This window comes from Oncorhynchus mykiss, chromosome 10 (assembly GCF_057628025.1).
Source record: "Oncorhynchus mykiss isolate SJ-2025 chromosome 10, ASM5762802v1, whole genome shotgun sequence".
Classification (NCBI taxonomy): Eukaryota; Metazoa; Chordata; class Actinopteri; order Salmoniformes; family Salmonidae; genus Oncorhynchus; species Oncorhynchus mykiss.
The window spans coordinates 82,540,912-82,560,911 of record NC_143031.1 but is presented as its reverse complement, the minus strand read 5'-3'; the positions used below and the strand labels follow the sequence as shown (position 1 = coordinate 82,560,911).

Sequence of the window (20,000 nt, the reverse complement as noted above, 5' to 3'; positions counted from 1 at the left end):
TGATAGGAGTGGAACCAGGAGTGGTCTGGTTCCTCTCTAGGTTTCTTCCTAGTTTTCTGGCCTTTCTAGGGAGTTTTTCCTAGCCCCCGTGCTTCGACACCTGCATTGCTTGCTGTTTGGGGGTTTTAGGCTGAGTTTCTGTACAGCACTTTGAGATATCAGCTGATGTAAGAAGGGCTATATAAATACATTTGATTTGGTCGTCTGCTGCAACAGCCCGTCCTTGACAAGGACCAACGAGTTGTGCGTTCTGAGATGCCGTTCTGCAACCCACTGTTGGTTGTAGTGCACCTCCATTTGTCTATTTGTGGCCCTCCTGTTAGCTCAACCCACTGTTGGTTGTAGTGCCTCCATTTGTCTGTTTGTGGCCCTCCTGTTAGCTCAACCCACTGTTGGTTGTAGTGCGCCTCCATTTGTCTGTTTGTGGCCCTCCTGTTAGCTCAACCCACTGTTGGTTGTAGAGCGCCTCCATTTGTCTGTTTGTGGCCCTCCTGTTAGCTCCAACCATTCCTGCCATTCTCCTTGGACCTCTCTCATTAACCAGCTGTTTTCACCCACTGGACTGCTGCTGATTGGACGTTCCTCGTTTTGTCGCACCGTTCTCGGTAAACGCTAGACACAGTCGTGAAAAGCCCAGGTGGGCGTCCATTTCTGAGATACTAGATCTGCCACCGACGATCATACCGCAAAGCCTCTTAGGTCACTAGTTCTGCCCATTCTGATATTCGATAGAACAGTAACTGAATGCCTTGAAGCCTGTCTGCCTGGTTTATATAGCAAGCCCCGGTCACGTGACTCACTGTCTGTAGGAGTGACCCATTTTAATGAACAGGGTGGTGTACCTAATAAACTGTCCGGTGAGTGTATATAATATAGAAAAATATCTATATGCAGGTGTAGCTTTGTTGCGTTTAAATACTGTTTGTTAAATAGGCTTGACCATCAACTCTCTGTTACTTCATTTTGTGTGTGTGTGTGTGTGTGTTAGTGCTGAGCGATTAACCAAAATGTTGATTCATTTTGAGCTTTTAAACAACTAACTGACTAATGTTGGTTCAATTTTTTTGAATTCCATTTCGTTCAGTTTTTTTTTTAAATGTGAGCTCAAGGCGTAGTTTTTCTAGAGATAAATCAGATCAAGCCTGAACTGTGCGTTGTAGTAGGGAGTTGTAGTTTTCAACAGGCCAATATTCTACATAGTTTAGCGCAGAAAACATGGTAATTAACTACAATGACCATAATCCTTTGCACGCCTAGAGAAGAGAGAAGAACGTGCGATCAAGAGCAGTTTCTTCGTGCGGTATCTCTACCCGGAAATACAGGATCTAAGTGATTGATAGTTGATATTCAGCAGTCATTAAATAATGTCTTGTTTACTACGAATATATATTAAAATAGTGTTTTTGTCAGACAGCAGCTCTGTTGAGACGAGACGATGACTTGGAAAGAAATAATAAAGTCATCAAATAAACCAAATGTAACATACAGAACTTAAATATTTAATTAAAATAAAGTAGTGTGAATATCTGATGGTTAATAAGTGATAAGCAGTAACGGACCGTCGCTAAGCATCATGGGACTTCTGTGTTGTTACAGAGTTCAACCCACATAATGCATAGTGCATTTAATGTTTAGAAATAAATTATTGAAATCGAAAAACCAGGATTACTTTTTCATTAATCGAACCGAAACCGAACCGACCTCAAGAAGCAGTAATTGCTCAGCGCTAGTGTTTGTGTGTGTGTGTGTGTGTGTGTGTGTGTGTGTGTGTGTGTGTGTGTGTGTGTGTGTGTGTGTGTGTGGTGTATGTCACCTTGATGAACTGTGGTTTAGCCAGCCTGACGGTGGCTACGAAGCAGACCAGGTCATCAAAGGCAGGTTGTAGGGATCTCTGTAACACTCCTGCTAAACCATTCCTGGTGGTGTTGGGGACTAGAGAGAGGAGAGGAGAGGAGAGGAGAGGAGAGGAGAGGAGAGGAGAGGAGAGGAGAGGAGAGGAGAGGAGAGGAGAGGAGAGGAGAGGAGAGGAGAGGAGAGGAGGAGATGAGAGGAGAGGAGAGGAGGAGATGAGAGGAGAGGAGAGGAGGGGGGAGGAGAGGAAGGGGGAGGGGGGAGGAGAGGAAGGGAGAGGCGGGAGGAGAGGAGAGGAGAGGAGAGGAGGAGAGGAGAGGAAGGGAGAGGGGGGAGGAGGGGAGAGGAGAGGAGAGGAGAGCGTTACCGTGAGTAGAAACCAGAACAGATGATCAAACTAACAGATGTTTATTCTGTTCTCCAGCTGATAAAACAAGACCAGTTTCTAAGGAAACCAGACGCTCACCGTCGTTCAGCGACTTGAAGTTGCCGGTGAATTTGACGTGTTCGTAGACGGCAGGTTCTTTAGGGTCGATGGTTCCTCTCAGCACGTGGCAACAAAACTCCAGCTGGTTCTTGGCTGTAATCACGATTAAAATACCAAACACAACGAACACCAACCTTAACTACGTTTACAATCATTTCTCTTAAAAACATTTTTTTACAGTGTTTACAATTTTTTTTACAGATACAACATGGCCGATATATTTGCAGCATTGACTGTTTGCAGTGTATAACAAGTGATCTGATTGGACGGCAGTGTATAAGAAGCGACGTGATAGGCCAGCAGCCAATAAGGTGGCAATGTGATTGGGTGTTACTCACTCTTGAGGTACTCTGGTCCGAGGCTCTCGGGGTCGGACGGGTGTTTGGAGAGAGCCTTGTACACCTCCGAGTGTTCATTCAGGGGGAGGAAGTTCAACAGGTTCTGGTCCTGCAGGTCCGACTGGGGAACGCACACACACACACACACACACACACACACACACACACACACACACAACACACACACACAACGTTGAGTTCAACACAACTGGGGAAGGTATAGAAACATTTTATTGTACAATTTCAAACATCCAAGTACATTTTTAACTAGGAAACGAATAAGAAATGAATTGTAATTAGTTAATTGCATGCCAGCAGCACACCACCATGTATACCACTGCTGGCTTGCTTCAGAAGCTAAGCAGGGTCGGTCCTGATTGGTCCCTGGATGGGAGACCAGATGCTACTGGAAGTGGTGTCGAAGGGCCAGTAGGAGGCACTCTTTTTCTGTCTTAAAAAAATAAAATTAAAAATAATATTGCTCTTGGTACTATGCATTGGAACCAAACCCTTCTGTCCAATAGTATTGTGGTACTAGGCATTGGAACCAAACCCTTCTGTCCAATAGGATTGTGGTACTGCGCATTGGAACCAAACCCTTCTGTCCTATAGTATTGTGGTACTGCGCATTGGAACCAAACCCTTCTGTCCAATAGGATTGTGGTACTGCGCATTGGAACCAAACCCTTCTGTCCAATAGGATTGTGGTACTGCGCATTGGAACCAAACCCTTCTGTCCAATAGGATTGTGGTACTGCGCATTGGAACCAAACCCTTCTGTCCAATAGGATTGTGGTACTGCGCATTGGAACCAAACCCTTCTGTCCAATAGGATTGTGGTACTGCGCATTGGAACCAAACCCTTCTGTCCAATAGGATTGTGGTACTATGCATTGGAACCAAACCCTTCTGTCCAATAGTATTGTGGTACGATGCATTGGAACCAAACCCTTCTGTCCAATAGGATTGTGGTACGAATCGAAACACAGACAGTCCGACTCACCGGCAGGTGTTCCAGTAAGGAGGTGACGCTCTCAGAGACGTAGATGATGTTCCCGTCTGTCATTATCGCTATGAAGAATCCATCCAGAGCCTCCAACACAACACAACAGTTTAGTTAATACAACTGTAACTAGTCTGTCATTCCAGAGCCTACAACACAACACAACAGTTTAGTTAATACGACTGTAACCAGTCTGTCATTAGTTAATACGACTGTAACCAGTCTGTCATTAGTTAATACGACTGTAACTAGTCTGTCATTCCAGAGCCTACAACACAACATTACAGTTTAGTTACTACGACTGTTACAGTAGGGTAGTACTGTAGTAGTACTAATAATAGTAGGGTAGTAGTAATAGTAGGGTAGTACTATTAATAATAGTAATGTAGTACTGTAATAGTAGGGTAATACTGTAGTAATATTAGTAATAGTAGGGTAGTACTGTAATAGTAGGGTAATACTGTAGTAATATTAATAATAGTAGGGTAGTACTGTTGTAATATTAGTATTAGTAGGGTAGTACTGTAGTAGTATTAATAATAGTAGGGTAGTACTGTAGTAGTAATAGTAGGGTAGTACTGTAGTAGTAATAGTAGGGTAATACTGTAGTAATATTAGTAATCGTAGGGTAGTATTGTAGTAGTATTAGTAGGGTAGTACTGTAGTAGTATTAGTAGTAGTAGGGTAATACTGTAGTAATATTAGTAATAGTAGGGTAGTACTGTAATAGTAGGGTAATACTGTAGTAGTATTAATAATAGTAGGGTAGTACTGTAGTAATATTAGTATTAGTAGGGTAGTACTGTAGTAGTATTAATAATAGTAGGGTAGTACTGTAGTAGTAATAGTAGGGTAGTACTGTAGTAGTAATAGTAGGCTAAAACTGTAGTAATATTAGTAATTGTAGGGTAGTATTGTAGTAGTATTAGTAGGGTAGTACTGTAGTAGTACTAGTAGTAGGATAATACTGTAGTAATATTAGTAATAGTAGGGTAGTATTGTAGTAGTATTAGTATGGTAGTACTGTAATAGTAGGGTAATACTGTAGTAATATTAGTAATAGTAGGGTAGTACTGTAATAGTAGGGTAATATTAGTAATAGTAGGGCAGTATTGTAGTAGTATTAGTAGGGTAATACAGTAGTAGTAGTAGTAATAGTAGGGTAGTGCTGTAGTAGTAGTGGTAGTACTGTAGTGGTAGTAGTACTAGTAGTAGTAGTAGTAGTAACAGTAGGGTAGTATTGTAGTAGTATTAGTAGGGTAGTACAGTAGTAGTAATAGTAGGGTAGTATTGTAGTAGTATTAGTAGGGTAGTACAGTAGTAGTAATAGTAGGGTAGTATTGTAGTAGTATTAGTAGGGTAGTACAGTAGTAGTAATCGTAGGGTAATGTTGTGTATCTCACCTCCAGCATGAGCTGGGTGAACTCCTCGTTGCTAAGGAACGGAGGTTTCCAGTCCTGTCTGATCTCACTGGACTCAGACTGAGCAGAGATCTCTGTTAGAGACACATACACATCATAGTGCTTAGAAATATACATGAGAATACACACAATATACTATATAGAAATTATACATCCGAATACACCATTTATACAATACAGTCAACTTCTGACCCTGATAAGATCATAAAGGGACCTTCACCAGTCAACTTCTGATCCTGATAAGAACATAAAGAGACCTTCACCAGTCAACTTCTGATCCTGATAAGAACAGACCATAAAGAGACCTTCACCAGTCAACTTCTGATCCTGATAAGAACAGACCATAAAGAGACCTTCACCAGTCAACTTCTGATCCTGATAAGAACATAAAGGGACCTTCACCAGTCAACTTCTGACCCTGATAAGATCATAAAGGGACCTTCACCAGTCAACTTCTGATCCTGATAAGAACATAAAGAGACCTTCACCAGTCAACTTCTGATCCTGATAAGAACAGACCATAAAGAGACCTTCACCAGTCAACTTCTGATCCTGATAAGAACATAAAGGGACCTTCACCAGTCAACTTCTGATCCTGATAAGAACAGACCATAAAGAGACCTTCACCAGTCAACTTCTGATCCTGATAAGAACATAAAGGGACCTTCACCAGTCAACTTCTGACCCTGATAAGAACATAAAGGGACCTTCACCAGTCAACTTCTGACCCTGATAAGAACATAAAGGGACCTTCACCAGTCAACTTCTGATCCTGATAAGAACATAAAGGGACCTTCACCAGTCAACTTCTGATCCTGATAAGAACATAAAGGGACCTTCACCAGTCAACTTCTGATCCTGATAAGAACAGACCATAAAGAGACCTTCACCAGTCAACTTCTGATCCTGATAAGATCATAAAGGAACCTTCACCAGTCAACTTCTGATCCTGATAAGAACAGACCATAAAGAGACCTTCACCAGTCAACTTCTGATCCTGATAAGAACAGACCATAAAGAGACCTTCACCAGTCAACTTCTGATCCTGATAAGAACATAGAGACCTTCACCGATCAACTTCTGATCCTGATAAGAACATAAAGAGACCTTCACCAGTCAACTTCTAATCCTGATAAGAACATAAAGAGACCTTCACCGATCAACTTCTGATCCTGATAAGATCATAAAGGAACCTTCACCAGTCAACTTCTGATCCTGATAAGAACATAAAGGGACCTTCACCAGTCAACTTCTGATCCTGCTAAGAACAGACCATAAAGAGACCTTCACCAGTCAACTTCTGATCCTGATAAGAACATAAAGAGACCTTCACCGATCAACTTCTGATCCTGATAAGAACATAAAGAGACCTTCACCGATCAACTTCTGATCCTGATAAGAACATAAAGAGACCTTCACCGATCAACTTCTGATCCTGATAAGAACATAAAGAGACCTTCACCAGGCAACTTTTGATCCTGATAAGATCAGATCATAAAGGGACCTTCACCAGTCCACTTCTGATCCTGATAAGATCACAAAGGGACCTTCACCGATCAACTTCTGATCCTGATAAGATCACAAAGGGACCTTCACCAGTCAACTTCTGATCCTGATAAGAACATAAAGGGACCTTCACCAGTCAACTTCTGATCCTGCTAAGAACAGACCATAAAGAGACCTTCACCAGTCAACTTCTGATCCTGATAAGAACATAAAGAGACCTTCACCGATCAACTTCTGATCCTGATAAGAACATAAAGAGACCTTCACCGATCAACTTCTGATCCTGATAAGAACATAAAGAGACCTTCACCGATCAACTTCTGATCCTGATAAGAACATAAAGAGACCTTCACCAGTCAACTTTTGATCCTGATAAGATCAGATCATAAAGGGACCTTCACCAGTCCACTTCTGATCCTGATAAGATCACAAAGGGACCTTCACCGATCAACTTCTGATCCTGATAAGATCACAAAGGGACCTTCCCCGGTACCTAAAATACTCTATTTTAAAACACTATTTTCTCCTCATTTCTTCAATGTACACTCCTCAATAATGTATATATACATATTCATGACATTACTCAAGAATAATTAACATTTTAGTTATATGTCCATGACTCTCAAAAGCAACAGTTCCGTTTGTTTACAATCATCACAACAACAGGAAGTAGAAACAGAAAGGGGTAGTAAAGGGGGCGGGTACCGTTGTGTTTACACAGGAAGTCGATGCTCTTCTGCAGGATGGTGGACTTGTCCATCTTGCGTGTGATGCCAGGCAACATGGTGCCCAGCTCCTTGATGAGGACATTGAACTGGTCTCGTCTCTTCTTCTCCGACTTGTTACGGGACACGCTGTGGATTACAATAGATTACAGATTACAGATTACAACACGCTGTGGATTACAATAGATTACAGATTACAACACGCTGTGGATTACAATAGATTACAGATTACAACACGCTGTGGATTACAATAGATTACAGATTACAACACGCTGTGGATTACAATAGATTACAGATTACAACACGCTGTGGATTACAATAGATTACAGATTACAACACGCTGTGGATTACAATAGATAACAGATTACAACACGCTGTGGATTACAATAGATTACAGATTACAATGGAATAAACTTTAAAAAGATCATTCAATGAAGAATTAGAATGGAGAGTCGCCCCTTTTATCAGTTGGGTAGTTACGATTATCTATCTATCAATCTCACTGAATGGCACCGTGTCCCGTTTCAGCTAATCAGGACCTAAGTGATTAGTTATGTGAATCAGCTGTGTGTTAGTCCCGTTTCAGCTAATCAGGGCCTAAGTGATTAGTTATGTGAATCAACTGTGTGTTAGTCCCGTTTCAGCTAATCAGGGCCTAAGTGATTAGTTATGTGAATCAGCTGTCTGTTAGTCCCGTTTCAGCTAATCGGGGCCTAAGTGATTAGTTATGTGAATCAGCTGTCTGTTAGTCCCGTTTCAGCTAATCAGGGCCTAAGTGATTAGTTATGTGAATCAGCTGTCTGTTAGTCCCGTTTCAGCTAATCAGGGCCTAAGTGATTAGTTATGTGAATCAACTGTGTGTTAGTCCCGTTTCAGCTAATCAGGGCCTAAGTGATTAGTTATGTGAATCAGCTGTCTGTTAGTCCCGTTTCAGCTAATCGGGGCCTAAGTGATTAGTTATGTGAATCAGCTGTCTGTTAGTCCCGTTTCAGCTAATCAGGGCCTAAGTGATTAGTTATGTGAATCAGCTGTCTGTTAGTCCCGTTTCAGCTAATCAGGGCCTAAGTGATTAGTTATGTGAATCAGCTGTGTGTTAGTCCCGTTTCAGCTAATCAGGGCCTAAGTGATTAGTTATGTGAATCAGCTGTCTGTTAGTCCCGTATCAGCTAATCAGGGCCTAAGTGATTAGTTATGTGAATCAGCTGTGTGTTAGTCCCGTTTCAGCTAATCAGGGCCTAAGTGATTAGTTATGTGAATCAGCTGTGTTAGTCCCGTTTCAGCTAATCAGGGCCTAAGTGATTAGTTATGTGAATCAGCTGTGTGTTAGTCCCGTTTCAGCTAATCAGGGCCTAAGTGATTAGTTATGTGAATCAGCTGTCTGTTAGTCCCGTATCAGCTAATCAGGGCCTCAGTGATTAGTTATGTGAATCAGCTGTCTGTTAGTCCCGTTTCAGCTAATCAGGGCCTAAGTGATTAGTTATGTGAATCAGCTGTGTGTTAGTCCCGTTTCAGCTAATCAGGACCTAAGTGATTAGTTATGTGAATCAGCTGTCTGTTAGTCCCGTTTCAGCTAATCAGGGCCTAAGTGATTAGTTATGTGAATCAGCTGTGTGTTAGTCCCGTTTCAGCTAATCAGGGCTTTAGTGTTAGTTGTGATATGGAGGTCATGGTGGTGTTGTCACGGCGGTGATGTCACGGCGGTGATGTCACGGCGGTGATGTCACGGTGGTGATGTCACGGCGGTGATGTCTCACCGTTTTGCTTTGTCCTTCTCATCTTCATCCATCGACCCGTCGAAGATGCTAGAATCATCCCTGAGAAAGAGAGAAAGATTGGGAGAGAGAGAGAGAGAGAGAGAGAGAGAGAGAGAGAGAGAGAGAGAGAGAGAGAGAGAGAGAGAGAGATTGTGAGAGATTGTGAGAAAGAGAGAGGTGTTGTAGTTCAGAAAAAGTGTTATCCTAGTCAGTGGGTAGGAGGGAGTAACGGCTGGTATTTCTGAATGGGTACTACAGTAGAGGACAGTGTGTGTTGTGCCCGACCCTATGCTTGATGTCATGATTGGCTGTTGTTCAGGCCTGTGGCTGCAGTGAAAGTCTTCAGGCCTGTGGCTGCAGTGAAACAGTATTCAGGCCTGTGGCTGCAGTGAAACAGTCTTCAGGCCTGTGGCTGCAGTGAAACAGTCTTCAGGCCTGAGGGACTCATTTGGAAGAGGACCTGGAACGATCAGCGAGAACCGTGAATTAACACACAGATCATCCATCCATAACACACTACACAATGAATAACCACATCATCCATCCATAACACACTACACAGTGAATAACCACATGATCCATAACACACTACACAATGAATAACCACATCATCCATCCATAACACACTACACAGTGAATAACCACATCATCCATAACACACTACACAGTGAATAACCACATCATCCATAACACACTACATAATGAATAACCACATCATCCATCCATAACACGCTACATAATGAATAACCACATCATCCATCCATAACACGCTACACAATGAATAACCACATCATCCATAACACACTACACAATGAATAACCACATCATCCATAACACACTACACAGTGAATAACCACATCATCCATAACACACTACACAGTGAATAACCACATCATCCATAACACACTACACAGTGAATAACCACATCATCCATCCATAACACACTACACAGTGAATAACCACATCATCCATAACACACTACACAGTGAATAACCACATCATCCATCCATCACACACTACATAATGAATAACCACATCATCCATAACATACTACACAGTGAATAACCACATCATCCATCCATAACATACTACATAATGAATAACCACATCATCCATCCATAACACACTACACAATGAATAACCATATCATCCATAACACACTACACAGTGAATAACCACATCATCCATCCATCACACACTACATAATGAATAACCACATCATCCATAACATACTACACAGTGAATAACCACATCATCCATCCATAACATACTACATAATGAATAACCACATCATCCATCCATAACACACTACACAATGAATAACCATATCATCCATAACACACCACACAGTGAATAACCACATCATCCATCCATAACACACTACACAGTGAATAACCACATCATCCATAACACACCACACAGTGAATAACCACATCATCCATAACACACTACACAATGAATAACCACATCATCCATCCATAACACACTACACAGTGAATAACCACATCATCCATCCATAACACACAGTGAATAACCACATCATCCATCCGTACACGTCATCCATTAATACATACAGGTCCATTATGTAAATCCATCCACATTACCCATGAAAACAGATCATCCATCTATCCAGTCGTCAACAGACATCATCTATTAAAACACATTTCCTCCATCAATAACCCTCTACTGGGGCTCGGCCAAGCAGCATCAACATTAAGGAAACACAGCCATATTCTGATAGGCCCATGTCAACGCCCACCAGCAATCACTATTCATTCACACAGCACATATAGGGTTTCAGTCACTGTCATTACTGTGGCTCTCTATCGGTCTATCGGTCTGTCTCTCTATCGGTCTGTCTCTCTATCGGTCTGTCTGTCTGTCTGTCTGTCTGTCTGTCCTTCACACAGCACATATAGGGTTTCAGTCACTGTCATTACTTACTGTGTGTATCCTCTAATGAAGCGCCTGTCTCTATCTGTCTCTCGGTCGGTCTCTCGGTCGGTCTCTCGGTCGGTCTCTCGGTCGGTCTCTCTGTCGGTCTCTCTGTCGGTCTCTCTGTCGGTCTCTCTGTCTGGTCGGTCGGTCCGTCGGTCCGTCCGTCCGTCCGTCTGTCTGTCTCTATTGGTCTGTCTGTCTGTCTCTATTGGTCTGTCTGTCTGTCTATCGGTCTGTCTGTCCTTACCCCACTGCAGCCTGTGTGTGTGATCAGTTTCAGCTCGCTCTCAGGGGTTGTGGTGGGGGTCAGGGGTTAAAGGTGACTCTGAGGTCACCTCTATCATCTCTGGACACCAGACGCTGGGCCCAACACGGCCATCACTCCACCCTGCAGCACACAAATTACACTGGTCATTTTTAACATTTATAAAACATAATAATAATCTGACATAACATCTCTCTGTTCATCATCTGACATAACATCTCTCTATTCATCATCTGACATAACATCTCTGTTCGTCATCTGACATAACATCTCTGTTCGTCATCTGACATAACATCTCTGTTCGTCATCTGACATAACATCTCTGTTCGTCATCTGACATAACATCTCTGTTCGTCATCTGACATAACATCTCTCTATTCATCATCTGACATAACATCTCTGTTCGTCATCTGACATAACATCTCTGTCCGTCATCTGACATAACATCTCTGTTCGTCATCTGACATAACATCTCTCTATTCATCATCTGACATAACATCTCTGTTCGTCATCTGACATAACATCTCTGTCCGTCATCTGACATAACATCTCTGTCCGTCATCTGACATAACATCTCTGTTCATCATCTGACATAACATCTCTGTTCGTCATCTGACATAACATCTCTGTTCGTCATCTGACATAACATCTCTGTTTGTCATCTGACATAACATCTCTGTTCGTCATCTGACATAACATCTCTGTTCGTCATCTGACATAACATCTCTCGATCCCATTGAACCCTTCACTTTACCAGGGAGATCCCATTGGTCCCTTCACTCTACCAGAGATCCCATTGGTCCCTTCACTCTACCAGGGAGATCCCATTGGTCCCTTCACTCTACCAGGGAGATCCCATTGGTCCCTTCACTCTACCAGAGAGATCCCATTGGTCCATTCACTCTACCAGGGAGGTCCCATTGATCCATTCACTCTACCAGGGAGATCCCATTGGTCCCTTCACTCTACCAGGGAGATCCCATTGGTCCATTCACTCTACCAGGGAGATCCCATTGGTCCATTCACTCTACCAGGGAGATCCCATTGGTCCATTCACTCTACCAGGGAGATCCCATTGGTCCATTCACTCTACCAGGGAGATCCCATTGGTCCATTCACTCTACCAGGGAGATCCCATTGGTCCATTCACTCTACCAGGGAGATCCCATTGGTCCATTCACTCTACCAGGGAGATCCCATTGGTCCCTTCACTCTACCAGGGAGATCCCATTGGTCCATTCACTCTACCAGGGAGATCCCATTGGTCCATTCACTCTACCAGGGAGATCCCGATGGTCCATTCACTCTACCAGGGAGATCCCATTGGTCCCTTCACTCTACCAGGGAGATCCCATTGGTCCCTTCACTCTACCAGAGAGATCCCATTGGTCCATTCACTCTACCAGGGAGGTCCCATTGATCCATTCACTCTACCAGGGAGATCCCATTGGTCCCTTCACTCTACCAGGGAGATCCCATTGGTCCATTCACTCTACCAGAGATCCCTTTGGTCCATTCACTCTACCAGGGAGATCCCATTGGTCCATTCACTCTACCAGGGAGATCCCATTGGTCCATTCACTCTACCAGGGAGATCCCATTGGTCCATTCACTCTACCAGGGAGATCCCATTGGTCCATTCACTCTACCAGGGAGATCCCATTGGTCCATTCACTCTACCAGGGAGATCCCATTGGTCCCTTCACTCTACCAGGGAGATCCCATTGGTCCATTCACTCTACCAGGGAGATCCCATTGGTCCATTCACTCTACCAGGGAGATCCGAATGGTCCATTCACTCTACCAGGGAGATCCCATTGGTCCCTTCACTCTACCAGGGAGATCCCATTGGTCCCTTCACTCTACCAGGGAGATCCCATTGAACATTTACGACAGACATCTTTTTTAATTTAAAAGTGAAAATTGGGGTTTTAAGCTGGGTGTCTGAAAAACACTTTGTCACAACTGTTGAGATAAAAATGAGCTTTATAAAAAACACATTTAAATTGTATTATAAATGTGCAAAGTGAACCCTCGCCAAGGAAACCAACACACATTTAAACGTCAGACATAATATTAAAAACTTACATCAGACATTTGATAGTAGGGAAACATATCTAGGGTGAAACTAATTCTCCTGCTACAAAGACAAGAGCAGCCCTAGTAGCACGAGGGCAGCCCTAGTAGCACGAGGGCAGCCCTAGTAGCACGAGGTCAGCCCTAGTAGCACGAGGGCAGCCCTAGTAGCACGAGGGCAGCCCTAGTAGCACGAGGTCAGCCCTAGTAGCACGAGGGCAGCCCTAGTAGCACGAGGGCAGCCCTAGTAGCACGAGGGCAGCCCTAGTAGCACGAGGGCAGCCCTAGTAGCAGGAGGGCAGCCCTAGTAGCAGGAGGGCAGCCCTAGTAGCAGGAGGGCAGCCCTAGTAGCACTGAGGGCAGCCACCTGGTTCAAATATGGATTCAATCAAGCCCTTGATTTAACTCAAATCAGGTGTTGTCACTGGAACAAGAGGCTGCAGTATATCGTTATAAACGCAACATGTAAAGTGTTGGTCCCATGTTTCATGAGCTGAAATAAAATATCCCAGAAATGTTCTATACACACAAAAAGCTTATTTCAAATTTTAAGGCACTACATCTCAGTGCTAGAGACGTCACTACAGACCCTGGTTCGATCATTGGCTGTATCACAACCGGCCGTGATTGGGAGTCCCATAGGATCCGCGCACAATTGGCCCAGCGTCGTCCGTGCTAGTGTTTGTCGTCATTGTAAATAATCATTTGTTCTTAACTGACTTGCCTAGTTAAATAAAGGTTAAATACAAATAAAGATAACAAATTGTTGCGTCATTCATCCGCCGTCATCACCTCATGTTTCAGCATGATAATGCGCGGGCCCATGTCGCAACGATCTGTACACAATTCCTGGAAGCTGAAAAATGTCCCAATACTTCGCATGGCCTGTACACACACTCACCAGACATGTTACCCAATGAACATGTTTGGATGCTCTACTTTGACGTGTACGACAGTGTTCCAGTTCCCGCCAACTTCGCCGAACCATTGAATAGGAATGGGGGCAACATTCCACAGGCCACAAAACATCAACAGTCTGATCAACTTTATCCGAAGGAGATGAGTCGCGCTCTGCGTGAGGCAAATGGTGGTCACACCAGAAACGGACTGATTTTCTGATTCACGCCCCTACCTTTTTTTTTTTTTTAAAGGTATCTGTCACCAACAGATTCAAATCTGTATTCCCAGTCATGTGAAATCCATAGATTAGGGTTTAATGAATTTATTTCATTTGACTGATTTCCTTATATGAACTGGAACTCAGTCAAATCTATGAAATTGTTTCATGTTGCGTAGAATTCACCCTACCTATAATTCACCCTACCTATAATTCACCCTACCTATAATTCACCCTATAATTCACCCTACCTATAATTCACCCTACCTATAATTCACCCTACCTATAATTCACCCTATAATTCACCCTACCTATAATTCACCCTATAATTCACCCTACCTATAATTCACCCTACCTATAATTCACCCTACCTATAATTCACCCTATAATTCACCCTACCTATAATTCACCCTATAATTCACCCTACCTATAATTCACCCTACCTATAATTCACCCTATAATTCACCCTACCTATAATTCACCCTACCTATAATTCACCCTATAATTCACCCTATAATTCACCCTACCTATAATTCACCCTACCTATAATTCACCCTACCTATAATTCACCCTACCTATAATTCACCCTATAATTCACCCTACCTATAATTCACCCTACCTATAATTCACCCTATAATTCACCCTATAATTCACCCTATAATTCACCCTACCTATAATTCACCCTACCTATAATTCACCCTACCTATAATTCACCCTATAATTCACCCTACCTATAATTCACCCTACCTATAATTCACCCTACCTATAATTCACCCTATAATTCACCCTACCTATAATTCACCCTACCTATAATTCACCCTATAATTCACCCTACCTATAATTCACCCTACCTATAATTCACCCTATAATTCACCCTACCTATAATTCACCCTACCTATAATTCACCCTATAATTCACCCTATAATTCACCCTACCTATAATTCACCCTATAATTCACCCTATAATTCACCCTACCTATAATTCACCCTACCTATAATTCACCCTATAATTCACCCTATAATTCACCCTACCTATAATTCACCCTATAATTCACCCTATAATTCACCCTACCTATAATTCACCCTACCTATAATTCACCCTATAATTCACCCTACCTATAATTCACCCTATAATTCACCCTACCTATAATTCACCCTATAATTCACCCTATAATTCACCCTACCTATAATTCACCCTATAATTCACCCTATAATTCACCCTACCTATAATTCACCCTATAATTCACCCTACCTATAATTCACCCTATAATTCACCCTACCTATAATTCACCCTATAATTCACCCTACCTATAATATATACCTACTGACAAATATGTTCACATGGTGATGTTTCTATTAGTTTAAAAAACAAAACCAGTTTGTTCTTTAACATTTGAAAACAGGTTTTCTTAGATTGTGATTTGAAATGCCATGATTTCTATAGGTAAATGATTCCAGTCAGTTGTGCCTTTGTATCTGAAAGATCTTACACTGTAGCCTCATGGTGTAGCTTTGGGATGTGGAATTGCTGTGTGTGAAATATGATAATGCGATGGGGGAACTGATAGGCCTATGATTTGCAGCCTACAGTCAACATGAGTAGTGAGTCTTGTTTTTTTTTTACCTTTATTTAACTAGGCAAGTCAGTTAAGAACAAATTCTTATTTTCAATGACGGCCTAGGAACAGTGGGTTAACTGCCTGTTCAGGGACAGAACGACAGATTTGTACCTTGTAGCTCGGGGGTTTGAACTTACAACCTTCCGGTTACTAGTCCAACGCTCTAACCACTAGGCTACACGTTAGGTGTTCCTTAATATATAAAGAGAAAATTAAAGTTACATTCAAAAAAATGTTTGATACCAATGCAGTCGTCTCCTGTTTGGAAGTGACAGTCAATTCAGTGATTCATGTGGCGGCAGGTAGTTTAGTGGTTAGTGCGTTGGGCTAGTAACCGAAAGGTTGTTTTCGCCGAGCTGACAAGGTGAAAATCTGTTGTTCTGCCCCTGAACAAGGCAGTTAACCCACCGTCCCTAGGCCGTCATAAGGATGTGTTCTTATTAACTGACTTGCCAAGTTAAATGAAAGGCCAAATAAATAAATAAAAATTCCTACATTTGGGCAATGATCCAATCATACATCTTTCGAAGATCGTTATAAATGACATCTAATCCGCTAGTATAAAACCGCAGAAAAACGGATACGCGCGGTGGATGTTGTATAACTAAAACCTTTGCTAAAGAAGAACCACAGGTGTTCGCGTTATATAACTGAAAAAAATATCCTCCAACCAGAAGAACCTGCCCAGGTAAAACAGTGGACCATTTTCTTAGAATTCCGACGACGGGGATCCATTCTTAGAACCCTGAACTGACTTCCAAAACGTAGAATGACATTCTAACGACGTCTCAATCAATCACCAAGAGCGACATATGTCACGTTTTGACATTATGTCAAAAGCCTGGAGCGGGGACCCGAGTCCAGCCAAGCTGTCACGCAACTATTGACATTGACACCGTGTTAGTTAAAGCTAGCCTAGCAGCGCATCATCAACAATGTAGCGATTCTACGTTCGAAATGGTTACAATTTCCTCGAAAACGGGAACATCAAATAGATAGTCACGCCGCAGGAGATAGCGATGACAAAAACATTTCACAGCAGACGCACGCACACACACACATAAGCACACATTCACACGCTCGCCCACTCACACAGCGCTCTCTCTCGAATGTGGGTCAGTGGGCCTTGTCGTGTCCCGAGCGTGCGGAAACGGTTCCAAAGCCCCATCTGCAGTCTTCGGTTCGCTTCCGTGGGCTAAAAATACATTTGTACACCTCTCCGCTGAGCGACTTCCCCGTACAACAAGATATTTAACGTTATATAAATGTATGTTTTAACATCTTACCTGCCCCAATTTTTTTTTGTTGATTTAATGGCTCCGCGTTTTTGTTTTTCAGAGGTTGATTCGGGGGGGGGGTTGGACTCGAGCTCGGAGAAAAACAGGAGGCTTCTACTTCATATTCCGCCATTCAGTCATGCGCAATAGAGAATACAGGGAGCACTATTTGGCAAGTACAGTAAGAGGTACTGCAAAAACAGAGCAAGGCAACAAGTCAACAGCGACAAAAAAAACAGGATGTTATGGGTGCTTCGGGGCTATTTTATGAATACGGCAGTTTGAAAAGTAGTTTGTTTTTTTTTGCTTTATAAATGACCTTGTAAGACTGGTTGTGAAACAAGGTGTGAAATATGATAACGCAATGGGGAACTGATAGGCCTATGACTCGCAACCTACTGTATTTGTATGATAGGCTATTTATAGACATAAAAACACAAAACAATCACAGCAAGAATTGCATTGCTACTTTCTTTACATTTCTCAACCCCTCGGTGCATTGTGACTGTCATGGGTCATGATGATTCACTGCATGGAAGTAGATCATAGTTAAATAGACTGAAGGTTCAATTAAAACATAGTTTAATTTTCCCACTTCACAGAATCGCAGCTCCACCGTTGCAAAATCACTGTGATTTATCCTAGGGTCATTTAAAGATAAGATACGTTTCAGCCTATATATGTATATGATACGTTCACATAGCCTATATATATGATACGTTCACATAGCCTATATATATATACATACATATGATACGTTCACATAGCCTATATATATATATATATATGATACGTTCACATAGCCTATATATGATACGTTCACATAGCCTATATATATGATACGTTCACATAGCCTATATATATATACATACATATATATGATACGTTCACATAGCCTATATATATATATATATATATATATATATACGATACGTTCACATAGCCTATAAATATGATACGTTCACATAACCTATATATGATGCTTATATTTCTAGAGCAACAACAGGTTTCTATCGCTGCAATCGAGGAACTGTTCAGGAAGAGGGTTTCCCCTCTATCGTCCAATCACAGGCTCTGGATGTCCGTGACGCAATAAGTCAGAAAATGGTGCGAGGTCCCCCTGTCGTACACGTTTAATACCGTATCCATGGTGAGTGTTCGGAATAGCTTCAATTCGTCTGGGCGTGGACTCTGCAAGGTGTCGAAAGCGTTTCCACAGGAATGCTGGCCCATGTTGACTCCCAATGCTTCCCGGAAAGCAAGAGACAAATAATCACCTTTATAATGAAGCATTGCGTGTATATCATCGCAAATGCGTAGGAGCATAGAGCAACATAGTCGAGGCACTTTACAGAAGTTGCACACACGAGGAAATAGTTTAGTAGCCTTGGGTCCGGGACGTTTGTTTTTGCTTACTTAAACGCATTTCATGCAATTCTACCTCATTCTACATGACTGGAGACTTTGGCAAAAATATTTTTTAATACCACACATATGACCGAAACGACAGGGTACTTTGACACTGACAAACTGACCAGCTGAGATAAATGAAAACGAACTTGTCATGAATCCACCAGTAGCCTAGGTCTAGGTTTGTGGAGACATATTGTAGACTACCATATCAGGAGGAAATGATCGTCATTAAAATTCTTTCCGGTTTCACTGACTCACCCAATGACGCACAGCTCAGTCACTGGTGGTGGCCAATGAGCTCGTGCCAAAAGTCTGTCTAAAACAATATTTGGAGGTTCATCAAATGTTTTGGTAGCCTAGAGCAGATACACATACTCCACAGCTAGGCTATTTTAAAACAATGCCTTGTGATTGGGCGACACATACTCCACAGCTAGACTATTTTAAAACAATGCCTTGTGATTGGACGACACATACTCCACAGCTAGGCTATTTTAAAACAATGCCTTGTGATTGGGCAACATATACTCCACAGCTAGGCTATTTTAAAACAATGCCTTGTGATTGGGCAACACATACTCCACAGCTAGGCTATTTTAAAACAATGCTTTGTGATTGGGCAACACATACTCCACAGCTAGGCTATTTTAAAACAATGCCTTGTGATTGGGCAACACATACTCCACAGCTAGGCTATTTTAAAACAATGCCTTGTAATTGGGCAACACATACTCCACAGCTAGGCTATTTTAAAACAATGCCTTGTGATTGGACAACACATACTCCACAGCTAGGCTATTTTAAAACAATGCCTTGTGATTGGACAACACATACTCCACAGCTAGGCTATTTTAAAACAATGCCTTGTGATTGGACAACACATACTCCACAGCTAGGATATTTTAAAACAATGCCTTGTGATTGGACAACACATACTCCACAGCTAGGCTATTTTAAAACAATGCCTTGTGATTGGACTAGCATGGTGGTAGCACAAACAAAATCGTAGCGCAAAACCTGGTTCAGTCTGCAGTCCAACAGACACTGGGAGACAAATTCACCTTTCAGCAGGACAATAACCTAGAACACTAGGCCACATGTACACTGGAGTTGGTTACCAAGACGACAGTGAATGTTCCTGAGTGGCCTAGTTACAGTTTTGACTTAAATCGTCTCAGGGGTGTATTGACTCAGGGGTGTATCGACTCAGG

The 20,000-nt window shown here is 42.3% G+C and overlaps 1 protein-coding gene across 12 annotated transcripts in view; it reads right to left on the bottom strand.

Moving 5' to 3' along the window:
- Window positions 1–17,659, bottom strand: part of LOC110513597 (circadian locomoter output cycles protein kaput) — a 40,228-nt gene extending 22,569 nt beyond the window's left edge. For 4 of the 12 annotated variants that reach the window (XM_090188132.1, XM_090188138.1, XM_090188134.1 and 1 more), the window contains exons 1-11: window positions 17,386–17,533; window positions 11,271–11,411; window positions 9,463–9,545; window positions 9,371–9,406; window positions 9,086–9,145; window positions 7,312–7,460; window positions 5,083–5,174; window positions 3,680–3,769; window positions 2,677–2,797; window positions 2,318–2,431; window positions 1,814–1,932 (exon numbers count right to left, since the gene is read on the bottom strand). In XM_090188132.1, coding sequence (XP_090044258.1) covers window positions 1,814–1,932; window positions 2,318–2,431; window positions 2,677–2,797; window positions 3,680–3,769; window positions 5,083–5,174; window positions 7,312–7,460; window positions 9,086–9,145; window positions 9,371–9,387 — 762 coding nt within the window. In that variant the 5' untranslated portion in view covers window positions 9,388–9,406; window positions 9,463–9,545; window positions 11,271–11,411; window positions 17,386–17,533. Of the gene's footprint in view, window positions 1–1,813; window positions 1,933–2,317; window positions 2,432–2,676; window positions 2,798–3,679; window positions 3,770–5,082; window positions 5,175–7,311; window positions 7,461–9,085; window positions 9,146–9,370; window positions 9,546–11,270; window positions 11,412–17,385 lie in introns of all 12 variants that reach the window. The other 8 variants (XM_090188135.1, XM_090188141.1, XM_090188136.1 and 5 more) reach the window with 3 other exon arrangements.
- Window positions 17,660–20,000: the final 2,341 nt, after the last annotated feature.